Consider the following 12,303-nt stretch of genomic DNA (forward strand, 5'->3'; position numbering starts at 1 on the left):
CATTTACATCTTTAAGCTTTTTAAGAACTTGTATGTTAAGTCTTTAATCTGCTTCCCTCTTCTTCCAGACTGAGAAACATTCGCTACACCTTCAACACCCTGCTGATCGTTTTCATCTGGAGGGTGTTTATCGCCCGCTCCCAGATGGCCAGAAACATCTGGTACTTTGTGGTCAGCCTCTGTTTCAAGTTCCTCTCCTACTTCCGTGCATCCAGCACCTTAACCATTTGAGTCTTCCTCACCGCCTCAAGCCAGAGTCAGCAGGCCTCGCCTTTAGCTGTCAGCAGGAGGAAAACATCCACTGTGGACACTCTAAATCCTTCTTAATGTGGACAAGCGGGGCTCTGCACACGTGGGGGTGGCAGTTATGTGAAGAAGAGGGGAAAAATGAGGTCTACTAGCCATGAATTAAGCATTCAGTTTGGATATCTGTCATCGGTTTGTGCACTCTTCAATCTCCAACCCCGTCCAAAAAGAAAAGTGTTGTCATTCATTTTGTACCTACTGTTTTCATCTCAAAGTGGCCAATTATATATGCAACAATAAGCCTTTCGTGTGATTTCCATTTTCTTTTCCACCCTCTTAAATCTCAATACATCGCCTTGCCTTGTAAGTACTTTTTTTTCATACTTGAATAATACTGGCACTGCATCATTGGAGGAAAATTTCTATGAGATCATTGTAGTTCAAGTTTTTTTTTCTCTTTTTTTTGGTTTTGTTTTTTTACTGTGGGGATCTCCAGTTCTTGTCTTTAATACATGGGTGATTCCGATATCTGTATGTCTTTGCAATGAGTGCATCTACTGCCTTTTTAACATCCCCAAAAAAACTCAACGGTGGTTTTCCATCTTAATACCGATCTGAAGTATATTAAGAAAAGTATTAAAGCTAAACTCAAACTACATGTGACACCTATGGCTACAAATACAGATGCCACCTTTCCTGTTGTTACAGTTGTCACTTATTTACGACCACAGATGTTGATGTCCGTACATCTTGTTTGAATGCTCATCCACTTTTTTGCCTGTTTGTACAGCAGTTTGTACTGAAACTAAGTTTACTACTTTTACATCTTTATACCTGCGCCAAAGGCTAGTCCGACTATATGTGGTAGACCTTGGCTGTGTAGAATTTATAAATAAGAGTAAATCAGAGTGAACTTTATTTGTATAGCCCAGTATATACTGGACATTGTTTCCCAACAGTTTCTAAGCAAACTTTGTAAGAAGACAACTCCCCAAAAGGTTAGCACGTTAGGGAAAGATATTTCACAGGCAAAGCAGGAGCAAGTGATTCAGTTAAAATGGTTCAATGCCTCATAGTATAGAAGATGAAAGTTGAAGACCATTGCAGCTACCTGCAGCAAAGGAGCCTGAATTCATGCCCTTGTTGCAAGTGCACAACACATAGGAGGTTCAAAAGGGAAAAAAAGTGGGCCTATTACTGAGCCCTGAGGGATGCCTCACCTTATAAAGTGAAGTTGGAGAGGGCAGTTTGGTGTTGTAGGAAGTCAGAGAGGTAAACATGAGTTATATTTGAACAATGGTACCCATTCAACTTATCCAGAGATGTTTTTAGTGCTCCTGAGATGCTAATTATGATTTGGTGATCAGAGTAAAGTGTCATCTGCATATGAGTGAAAAGTCATGCCCCAATTTCAAGTAATTCTTCCTAAAATATTAAATACAAAGCCATAAGAGATGCCTCACCTCACAGAATGGAGAAATAGACTGCTACGACAAACTGATCCATTTAATAATGCATATTTAAAATTATCCAATGGAAGTTGAAAGAAAATAAGTGGGCCTGGTACTGAGCCCTGAGGAATGCCACGCCTTACAGAGTGGGGTTGGAGAGGGCAGTTTAATTGCATAGGAAGTCAAGTCACCTGAAATCCTGAGGAGACCTCACCAGCCTTGTCACAGTGGTAAACATGAGTGAAATTTGAGTTGGCAGTACCCATTAGGTACCAGTAAAAATATAAACTGTCTGGAGGAAATTATTGCCTGCTGCACAACAGAGTGCACTTTTATTTACCAAACCAATGTCCGATTTTGAGGTTCCTATAAATACAGTTGTTATATCTCGAGCCCTGGTTTTTCAAACACTGCTGGAAAATTGTTTAAAAAAAGATTTTTACCACTGTGATTTTAACATTATGTTAGTGCATAAGAGACACACACTACAACTTCAGTAGATCCAAAAAAAATAGGAAAAAGGTAGTTGCTGGGATATCCAACAGCTTGCAGTTTTAAAAAAACAAAGGCCCACACCTGTGCAGATGAAGGCTCTCTTTTCTCTTCTGATTTCTTGACACAGACTAAGATATCTAAAGACTCGTGAGGTACTTTTAAATCACATACAGTGTGAATATGAGGCTTCTGCGGAATAATTAATTTAAAAGTACTGGTTAAATTACAATCTAAGCTGGCATTGTATCCCCTATGCCAGAGTACTTCGGCTTCATCGTCTTAAAGGGGCAGGGCACTGAGCAATCAGAGTTGAGCTGCATCTGCATATATGTGTGAAAGTTCATGACCCAGTTTCAAATGATTCTTCCTAAATTAAGTAAAAACTAGATAACTGGACCAAGACAGAGTCATGAGATATGAGTCCAGATTTATATTTAAAAAGTCCCATGTAAAGGGCTGGGAACACGTTAAAACTCTACTGGCATTACATCCTTTCTGCATATTTGGAATATCTGTAAATAGATGCTTGCATATTATTCTTATAGATTACCAAAAACTTTTATTTGACTGTTGATTTATTTTGGTTGAGTGTCTTCACAGAGCTTCCCACAGAGTCTACCAAAAGTGTGATGGCTGGTATGATTTTTACTGAAAGAATGAGACAGCTGTGTACAGTATTGTATATGTTGCAAGGCATTACTCTTGACAGAATTAAAAATACTTAACAGTGATGAGCCTTTATGGGAGAAAAAGGGACAAAACTAAATGTTTATGCAAAGCCCATGTCTGGTGAAATCATGATAACTGTCCTCTTAATTTCAGACCTGAAACGTCGTACAAGGCCTGCATGATGAAGCAGTTGCATCAGATTGTTCTCAAAGAGCTACAGGGCTATATTAATGATGTTGTCAGTATGGAGTTTTGCTCTTCTGTGTGTCTGTCTTGTCTTCTTCTTTTCTTTTCTTTTTTTCTTTCTTTTTTTTCAAACGCAGAGCACTGTTGGTACCATAAACCCCAGACTGGAACTACTGTTACTGTATGTAACAAACGGCATCACTTAACCAATGACTTCATGTTTCTTCTGGTGTCATTTGCAAAACGTCCGACCGCCTGTATTCCCTGCTCTGACAACACTTTCAAGTCTGCTTGGCAAAACTGAAATAAACTCGAAGAGTAAAGGTGCACATGTGCTGCAGTCTTTCATGCTCGCCTTCCAGCTCACTCGTTCATGGTTACAGGGGAGAAAATGAAAATTGAAAGATGTATTTTTCCTGGAACCACTTCAGTTCTGACCAAGCCAGCTGGCTGATGATCAGTTAATCAAGCAGGTTTGATTAGCAGCTCCTGGAAGCAGTAAGGGTCTATTTAGTGACACACTGGCTCAATTTTTGTTAAATAAAGACTCATGTCATGTGGTAGACCTGCTAAAGACATTCTTGACTTATTGAAATAAGTCTAATAAAATAAATAAGTCATCCTTATAGAGGATGGCTTAATAGGCAACATGACACTTGCTCAGTCATCCTTCTCGAACCTGACTGCCATCATTTCATGGTTTACCTGTTTAAAAACCATCTGCATGTTATTTCATTTAGGAATCAACTTTTATTTGTTTTGGGCTTCTTTTTTTCTTTTTCTTTTTTACACTTTAATGCTGTGAAACAAACGAGCGGTGCTAATGACCTCCTGGGAATTTAAACTTTAACATAATCGGAGTAACAACAAAACTGTCAGCATCACCGTTATCAAATGTGACCAGAGTCACAGGGTACACATTCTCCTACAGTGCAATAATTAGTGCTAACTCTACTATTTATTTTGGTCATTTGGAAGAAAAACATTGTGATATACAGTACGGTAATGCTGGCAATGAAAAACCTTTATAAACTCTAATAAATAAACAAATATCTGAAAATCCGAACTCAAGTTTCTGATGAGAAAGCAGCAACTGTGATCATTATTTGTCGGGTCACCCATGCGGGCCGAGGAATCGGTGGCTACTACCGAGGGGGATTGTCAGCCAGCAGAGGAGTATGGTGGTGGTTCAGATTATTCATCTGGTGCAGCTGTGCATCCTGGTTTAGCACCTCTCCGGGCCTGTAGAGTCCCAGTTTGAAGCGGCAGCAGACGACATCAAAACAGAAGCCAACGAGCCCGTGAAGCATCCCTTAAAAGTGAGAAGAGCGCAGTAAAAAAAAAAAAAAAAATGAATAAAATAACTGCATGAATTCAAAGCTAGAACCATATTTAATTGTTTTGCTCTAAATGTCCAAGCCCACTCGCCTGTGGTGGAGAATATGCCCCCGATTATACCACACAGTCGCACCAGGAATTGCCAGAGCGGCATATGCTGCTCGCTGACCGTCACCATCAGAGAGCTGGTGTCGTACTTGACGAAGATGCCCGAAACACCGTGACTGCCCGCGGCGTGGTTTATCACCCGTTCCTTGGCAGCAGACATTGTGGTGGTTAGTCTACTTGCTGTCACAACATTGGGCTGTGTTTAAAGCTCTGCGCTTAGCGGCTACTCACTCGCTCAGTCACAGAGAACTGGTGTGTGTCTGCGGATATCTTGTATGTGTTCAGTTTTGTGGGCACCACTGTAATGAAGTACTGAAACATCTGGTTATCTGGGATGCAAGCACACAGGAAAGAATAATTGAGGGGTTTATGAAAACAAATGCACTCATTCATTCAATGGGAAATCCTTTTCAAATGTTTCCTGCATGTTTTATCCTCTGAAATCATGTGACTTACTGTTATAGGTGATTTTCTCTGTACCGTCCAGAGGATTGATGATGCCTGGTAACTCCTCCCCAAAAGATAAATGGTCTATTCGATGGGAGAAATTGTACGCTGTAATGCAAAGATGAGAGAACCCTCAGATTCAATCAAGGCTGTGGACAATCATTCTAACTAGCAGCAGGACCTTATAAGCTCGATTTCCTAAGGCTCTCATCTGGTCAACTTTGGTTTCTTTTAGTAACAGAAAAACACTTTTTATCTCCAATGCCATTAAATCTGGCTCACATATTTGACATCTTTAATGTTTTCAGGGTTTTTTGTTAAATTATTCCCTATTAAATGTGTAAGAACAATGTTTAATACACTCACAGCTACTTTTTGAGGTACAGCTGTGCTTGTACCTCAAAAAGTAGTGTGTCTAAATGGGAGCATTTAGACACACTCGAGATGACCTGCTGACGTTCAAACCGAGCATCAGAATATGGAAGAAAGGTGATTTAAGTTGATCTGAGTATTCCAGAACCTGCCGATCGACTCAGGTTTTCCCACACAACCATCTCAAGAATGTTCCCAAAACTAGAAAATAAGTAGTTTGAGCCAGTTCTCAGAAGGAAATGACCAGACCACTTCACGTTGATAGGAAGGAAACTGTACGTCAAATAACCCCACGTTACAACCAAAAATTGCAGAAGAGGATCTCTGAATGTGCAACATGTTAAATCATAAAGCAGATGGGCTACAGCAGCAAAAGACCACATCAGGTGCCACTTCCTGTCAACTGGAAACTAAGGCTACGACTCACACAGGCTCACCAGAACTGGAATTTCAATTTCTGCTGCAATATTCAGCTCACAGTTTGGCACAAACAACATGAAAGCATGGATCCATACTGCCTTTTATCAAATCAGGCTGCTGTTGGTAATGTAATGGGATATTTTCTTGGCACACTTTGAGTCCCTTAGTACCATCTAAACATTGTTTAAATGCCACGGCCTTCCTCAGTATTTATTGCTGAATGCAGAAGAAGGGAGAGCTGAAGGGAGCACCGATTATGGTGACAGATAATGTTCCCTGGTCTGCTTGTAGATTATAAAAGTGTGTAATTAGAAGTGTTATTAGAAAACCAGATTTTAACTTACTCTCGTGGCTCACAAAAGCTGCAATGTGTGCATGGCCCTGAGGATGGTGAATAGGCCTTAAAAAGACCAAGAATCACTATTAGTCTGCAGCATCAGAAATGTTTGTCTCATGCTTATTACGCTACAGAGGTTCTTACTTTCCAACAGTGATGTGCAGGTTTCCTGCTACCTTGTTGACGTAGACGTGTCCATGTATCCTGCAGGCATTGAGGGGCTCCATGGAGGCATCCTCCCTACGCACATAATGTTTGAGCACATCATTTTATTATAACAGACTCTAAATCCATCACTCTAAATCCAGTGGGCACTTATGTGTTTGCCTTTTTGTAAAATGAATGGCGATGTGATTATTAAAAACTATTTCCCAAAGGAGACTGACCGTGGTGGCAGAGCAGTGGGAGCTCCTTTCAGGAGAGTTTTGTAAAGGACTTCCTGCAGAGCGTGCTCCTCTCTCAGTCTGTTCTGTATGAGAAGCAGCGTCCTGGAAAACAAACAGACTGCAGAACTAGCTAAACAAGTTTAAAAGCTTTCAAACAACAAGAAATCTCTTATAACTTGATAACCAAATTTTAGACATTACCAGAATTTTGTATTTTTTCAAACTTACTGCGCAACTGCACAAAACCTTACCTTTGCCACAGTCTTTGTTGCGGGGTCAGCTCAAAAATAACCTGCTCAAAGACACAAACAGGAGCGTTTGCTTGACAGAAGCGACACCTCAGAAATGACCTTAAGGTTTTTCAGACACATGCTTGACTTACAGGTTCATACTGCAGGCCATTAGATGTGATCATGGTTTCAGCCAGGTCCAGAATATCTGCTCCCACATCTACAATCAGAGATGAAATATGTGCGCTAATGTGATGTAAGCGCTTCAGGTAGCAACGTCTCCACATTGACGGCAAACAAGGTGGGATACTCACGCTGGCATTTCATGGCGACTGTTATGTCAATGTTTATTCTCAATTTACTGAAATCAGGATAAAAAGATTACCGTGACATCATACTGTAAAAAAGAAAAACAGACTGAAGTCACAATTAATTAACATTTAATAACCTAGTAATAACATCTCACCTGGAAAAATCCTTGTCAACCGAATATTCATACTTCATCCAAGTCTCTCGATAAACAAAGAACTCTAAGACAGCCAGAAGTGCCATGGCACTAAACGCTAAAAGTGACACTGTGGATGAGACAGATGAGCAGAGAGTGTTACTCCTCCCTTTTGCTGCTCCCGCTGTCTTGTCCTTGGAGGGACATCTCACCTGTTCCTCCTGACGCCGATGTCTCCACGTAGCTCTCTGACACTTTGGGGAAGGCGTCCAGCTCCTTCACCAGGCTCAGCGCTTTCTTTCTTGACAGACGCCTCATCTTCAGGTTCACAGCAGTTCTCCACCTCCTCCACCACAATTTAAACAAGCCTCAGATTAACACAGTACACCTGTTTAATGCAAACATGTTAAATCAATACAATCAAAATGTATAGAACAAGTGGACTGAAGGCAAAAAGGCTGAAGGAACAGATCAGGTAAAAAAAATTTTACACATGTAATAAAAATATTGAAACATTAATGAATCTTTTGGAAAGAAACTCTTGGACCAATTGCTAAACACTGGATAAACTAATAACGTCAAATTTATTTGAAACTTTTGTTACTTGTGAGTAAGTCCAAATGTCAAGACAACAAGCATAAGTTTTGAAACAATAACCTGAAGTTTTGACTTCTGGACACCTAAAAAGAATTGTGGCAGAAACAAAGTTCTATATAATTGTTATTAAAAACAATTGTTTAAAAAAACATGGTGATTATCAAAATTATCTCACTATAAAATCAAATATTTATTTAAAAAGAATTTGAAGTAATTTTTAGTAATAATCGCTAATAATAATAATATATTATTATATTATTATTATTATTATTATTATTATAAAAATCAATAAATAATAATACATTTCTTTTATTCTTTTTATTTATTCTTATTATTAATGTGTTTATTTGTTTTTTGCATAATTTGTTTAAACTAGGCTCACTTTTTCTATAATAACAATGATAATAATAACAATAAAACATCATTTATACCATTTCATTAATGATTACTTTAAATATTGGTCCATAATAATCCTTTTGAGCGAATTCTGTTTAATGAAAACTGTGAATATATCACTGATGCCGACGTTAATGTGAAAATATCTCACTCACATCACATATATTATTATATCTATTGTCGCATTACATCATCGAAGAGAAACGGCAGAGTAGTAAAATTTTTAATTGACGCTGTTTGTATGCAGAAATGTCCCGGGAAAGTATCGATAATAGATGTTTTATTAGGCGAAAGCATCACATTTAACGATCATTTGAAACCAGACGTCCATCACTAGCGTAACAACACCGTGCCGATTTTTTTTTTTTTAGATCTTACCTTTTTTGGTCATCTAGTTGGACGTTAAATCTTGACGCAGAGTCCCTGGACTCCCGTTTCCAGCAGCTGCCTACTGTTTAAATCATAACTGGCAGATTTTTCTACACCTTCATCCATGATGCTAACACACAGGGGGGCGGGGCGCGCTGGCTTCTGCCTCGTTTGTCTCGTCGTGACGTTTGCAGCGTGCGCGCGCTGCCCATTTACGCCCACACACAGTAAGTGCACTTGCGCTCTTCAATCAGGAGGTGGAGCTGTAACACCATAATACAGCATACAGTAAAATCGCATAAATGAAATACTCCAGACTTTAATAAATATTCAATATGTGTACGTGTGTATTTTTTTTTTTTACAGTTATATTAAATTATTTTAATAAATAAAAACACTAAGCCTAAAGCTAAGTAAAACTAGATTGATAGAACTACAGTGAAAATTGTTAGGTGTGTAAAAAACAAGAAAAATGACAGAAATGTGTATATTTACATACATATGCACATTGAACACATAACTAGCTAATTAAATTAAATTCCTCAGGATAACTAGCCAGCATACTGAAGCTTTTGGTACATAGACTATGCTTATTTAAAGATTTTTGCATGTCTAAATTACCACATGTTGGAATGTTTTCCCATTTTTGTCTCATATAAGATTCTTTTTTTGGATTGCATTCTTTGTTTCATGATGTTTTCAGCTGGTGACATGTCTGGACTCCTGGCAGGGCCGTTTATTACTCGGACTCTTCTACTACGAAGTCTTGCTATTGTAATACATGCAGTATGCGGCTTAGCATTGTCTTTCTAAAAAAAATGCAAGATCTTCCATGAAAAATATGTCACATTTTAGCTTCTTCTTGACATGATAAAATTTTAACTGGCATATGTGGCATAATGAACTGTGTTCACAGATGATGAGTTTAGAAAGTGTTCCCGGGACCATGCAGGGATTTTCATGACAGAAACACACCTGGTTTTAAAGCATTGCTTCCTGAGGAACCAAAGGTCATAGGCACCCAGTATTGCTTTTCAAGTGTGTCCCTTTCACAGAGATTTGTCTAGATTTGTTTTTCAGACTTTTTCAAATCTTTATTGCATTTATTATCTTCATGTATGTTCATCTGACTTAATGTAGTATTTATTCGCTTGTCCTGATAATCCTGTTCTTTAATATGCATGTTATAAAATCTATAATAATGGTAACCTATACCTCCATAACCATGTTTCCTCATAATGCCTTCAGACTGACACGTTCTTTTCCTATTTACACATTTAATGGATGTTTATGTGGTGCTCATAGTGATTGCAATGAAACTCAAAGTCAACATTTTCGTCTGTTTCAAAAAGCTGAGTACACTGATTACACCTTATTCTGCAGAAGAGCTGTTCATGTCCATCCATCAGCACCAGCCTACACTCACAAGTGTTTATTAACTTCCAGGAATAGTGTTTATGTGCATGCGGTGGATCTGCACACCAGACATGAAGCTGCTCACACCGGGGCTGACGAGAGAGAAAACCTATAATAGGAAGCACTGATAGTGATCTACTACAAACAAGGCTGTGATTATCATCCTGAAGACAAAGGAGATGTTTACACCTTGGTGCATGCTTAAAAATGCACAAAGAAGAAGAAAAAATGGGCAGAGATTAGCAGATAACCTCACATGTGTCTTCTGTGCTGTGAGCACTCTGGAGCCTCTGCATGCACCAAGGCTGCTTGACTATGCAGAGTAGCACAGATGGGCGTGTGGGGGGATGGGTGCTGTCAGCTCACAGATCAAGCTGTGGGTCGGTGGTCCCATTGCTATTCACCACAAAGCACGTAGGGCATGTCAGACACGCTCCATGGAGACATACCAGGGCTGGATGTTGTGTTTTGATTTTTTATTTAAGATGCCTCTGAGCCGTCTGCCATCAGGCTGAAAACGCCTTCTGAAGAGATCTTCACAGTGAAGACAGTGCAGGAAAGATAAAGACCGTGTGACACACTTACATTTTCTTGCCTTTGCATCTCATCAGCTGTGTTGTAGAGTTACTGTTAAGTCGGTGTTAATAGCGCATATGCATTGATATAGGTATTTAATGCTATTTGCAATCAGAAAACACTTTTTATCCAGGTATTGTGGACATTTTAATTGCATTATTTAAAGATGCAACACTCAGTATTACACAAAATAACTCCCTGTACATTTAAATGCCTTATAAGTGGCTGTGCATCAATTAAGATATAAGCATGCTCTGTGAAGCTTTAAGGGTCAGACCATCAAGTGAAGATAACTTCTCCGTGGGCCCTTTGAGCTTCTAATTCCTTCAAAAATATCTCTGCACACTTTTGTGTCTCACATCTCACATAATGGTGGCTGAAAAAACAAATATAATTTACATTCTATGGTCTAGGAAAATCTATAATTTTCTTTAATGCTAATAACCCCCCCCCCCCCCCCCAAAAAAAAAAGAAAAGAAAAGAAAATTGTATAAACATAAATATGTTTTTAACATTTTGTGGATATTTAGTTGCACAAGATACAAGACAAAGTAAATGCCCTACTTTTACATGGTTGTGAATAGAAGAGAATAGCATTAATGTACAATAAGATCCATGCCAACTGTGCAGGAAGTTTTATGCTCTGTTTCATATAGGGGGTATTGTATTCTGTAAGAGTGCTGTTGTGATTTATACAACTGAAGATTGTCTTAAAGCTATCCAAACCTACCTGTCCCAAAAAGTAATGAGCCACACCCAGGCCTAATTACTGCCAGGCTTGTTGAATCAAGAAATCATGTAAATAAAACCTGATGAAGAATCTGATGAAGGGAAGTAGGCTAAAAGATGTCAAAACGCAACACATCATTGCTGCGATCTAAAGAAATTCAACAACAACTGGGAAACATAGTCATGGAAAGGGATACAAAGCCATTTCTAAGGCTTTGGGACCCCAGCGAAACACAGTGAGAGCCATTATGCACAAATGGAGAAAACTTGGAACAGTGGTGAAGCTTCCCCTGGAGTCACTAGGATGCCAAAATTACTCAAAGAGTGTATCAATGACTCATCCAGGAGGTCCGAATAGAACCCAGAACAGCATTTAAAGAAATGCAGACCTCACTTGATTCAGTTATGGTCAGAGTTCATGATTCAACAATAAGAAAGAGACTGGGCAAAAATGGCATCCATGGGAGAGTTCCAAGGAGAAAACTACTGCTGAACAAAAAGAACACAAAGACTCGTCTCACATTTGCCAAAAAAAACATCTTGACAATCCCTGAGACTTTTGGGAAAATCTTCTGTGGCACAACTACTTATTAGGTTTAGGCGGAGATTACTTTTTCACACAGCGCCAGGTAGATGTTTCCCTTAAAATGATCATATAAAAAACTTGATCTAAAATTAGAGTTTGTTTGATCTGAAATATTTAATATTTAAATAAAATCAGGAAGGTGAAGCTCAATAAACACAATGAATATATCCATATTAAAATGTAATACGACTAAACAAACATCTTAATATGGTAAAATAATACATATCGCAGATTATGGAGATTATTTCATCAGAATAATTTAAATTACAGGCTGATTTTTCGCTTTTATTCGATTGTAGCATAACGCCTAAAACCAAGCCCTTTATGTCATTCCTTTGTTGGAAAAAAAAAAGTTTGCGTCTATTGTTGGTGTGCCCACACAACCAGATGGAAATGCATAATCTGGAAACTGACGTCAGAGGTGGGATTGCCTCAGAATGGCGGATTTCGTGCGTGCTCGGCTCTCCCCTCGGGTATTTCCGGATGTTGGGTTAAATCCCCGCC

The 12,303-nt window shown here is 38.9% G+C and overlaps 2 protein-coding genes across 8 annotated transcripts in view; one reads left to right on the forward strand and one right to left on the reverse strand.

Annotated features, from left to right (window-relative positions):
- Window positions 1-3,376, forward strand: part of LOC146499420 (fatty acyl-CoA reductase 1) — a 59,017-nt gene extending 55,641 nt beyond the window's left edge. For 3 of the 4 annotated variants that reach the window (XM_085138381.1, XM_085138382.1, XM_085138383.1), the window contains one exon: window positions 69-3,376. In XM_085138381.1, coding sequence (XP_084994507.1) covers window positions 69-231 — 163 coding nt within the window. In that variant the 3' untranslated portion in view covers window positions 232-3,376. The remainder of the gene's footprint in view (window positions 1-68) is intronic. The other variant, XR_014870282.1, reaches the window with a different exon arrangement.
- On the reverse strand, window positions 3,135-8,661 carry LOC146499422 (endoplasmic reticulum-Golgi intermediate compartment protein 2-like). 4 transcript variants are annotated; one of them, XM_085138387.1, is made up of 13 exons: window positions 8,502-8,661; window positions 7,343-7,473; window positions 7,152-7,260; window positions 7,000-7,046; window positions 6,838-6,905; window positions 6,707-6,747; window positions 6,456-6,557; window positions 6,214-6,309; window positions 6,077-6,132; window positions 4,950-5,048; window positions 4,725-4,822; window positions 4,476-4,638; window positions 3,135-4,359 (listed from the first exon to the last, which is right to left on the reverse strand). In XM_085138387.1, exons 2-13 carry the CDS (start codon window positions 7,446-7,448, stop codon window positions 4,193-4,195), a joined length of 1,152 nt encoding a protein of 383 aa, XP_084994513.1. In that variant the 5' UTR covers window positions 7,449-7,473; window positions 8,502-8,661; the 3' UTR covers window positions 3,135-4,192. The 4 variants fall into 4 exon arrangements, with proteins under 4 accessions (XP_084994513.1, XP_084994514.1, XP_084994511.1 ...); XM_085138388.1 differs by having other exon boundaries at window positions 3,135-4,289; window positions 7,343-7,476; XM_085138385.1 differs by having other exon boundaries at window positions 7,343-7,476.
- Window positions 8,662-12,303: the final 3,642 nt, after the last annotated feature.

The sequence above is a fragment of the Neolamprologus multifasciatus genome, chromosome 17 (assembly GCF_963576455.1).
Source record: "Neolamprologus multifasciatus chromosome 17, fNeoMul1.2, whole genome shotgun sequence".
Classification (NCBI taxonomy): domain Eukaryota; kingdom Metazoa; phylum Chordata; class Actinopteri; order Cichliformes; family Cichlidae; genus Neolamprologus; species Neolamprologus multifasciatus.

Bases quoted from the DNA above. Each gene is read 5' to 3' on its own strand.
- LOC146499422 (XM_085138387.1), bottom strand. From the start codon at position 7,448: ATGAGGCGTCTGTCAAGAAAGAAAGCGCTGAGCCTGGTGAAGGAGCTG. The intron at 7,261-7,342 runs GTGAGATGTCCC...TCTCATCCACAG, and splicing joins ATCGGCGTCAGGAGGAACAG to TGTCACTTTTAGCGTTTAGT. The intron at 4,823-4,949 runs GTAAGTCACATG...CTTGCATCCCAG, and splicing joins AGAGAAAATCACCTATAACA to ATAACCAGATGTTTCAGTAC.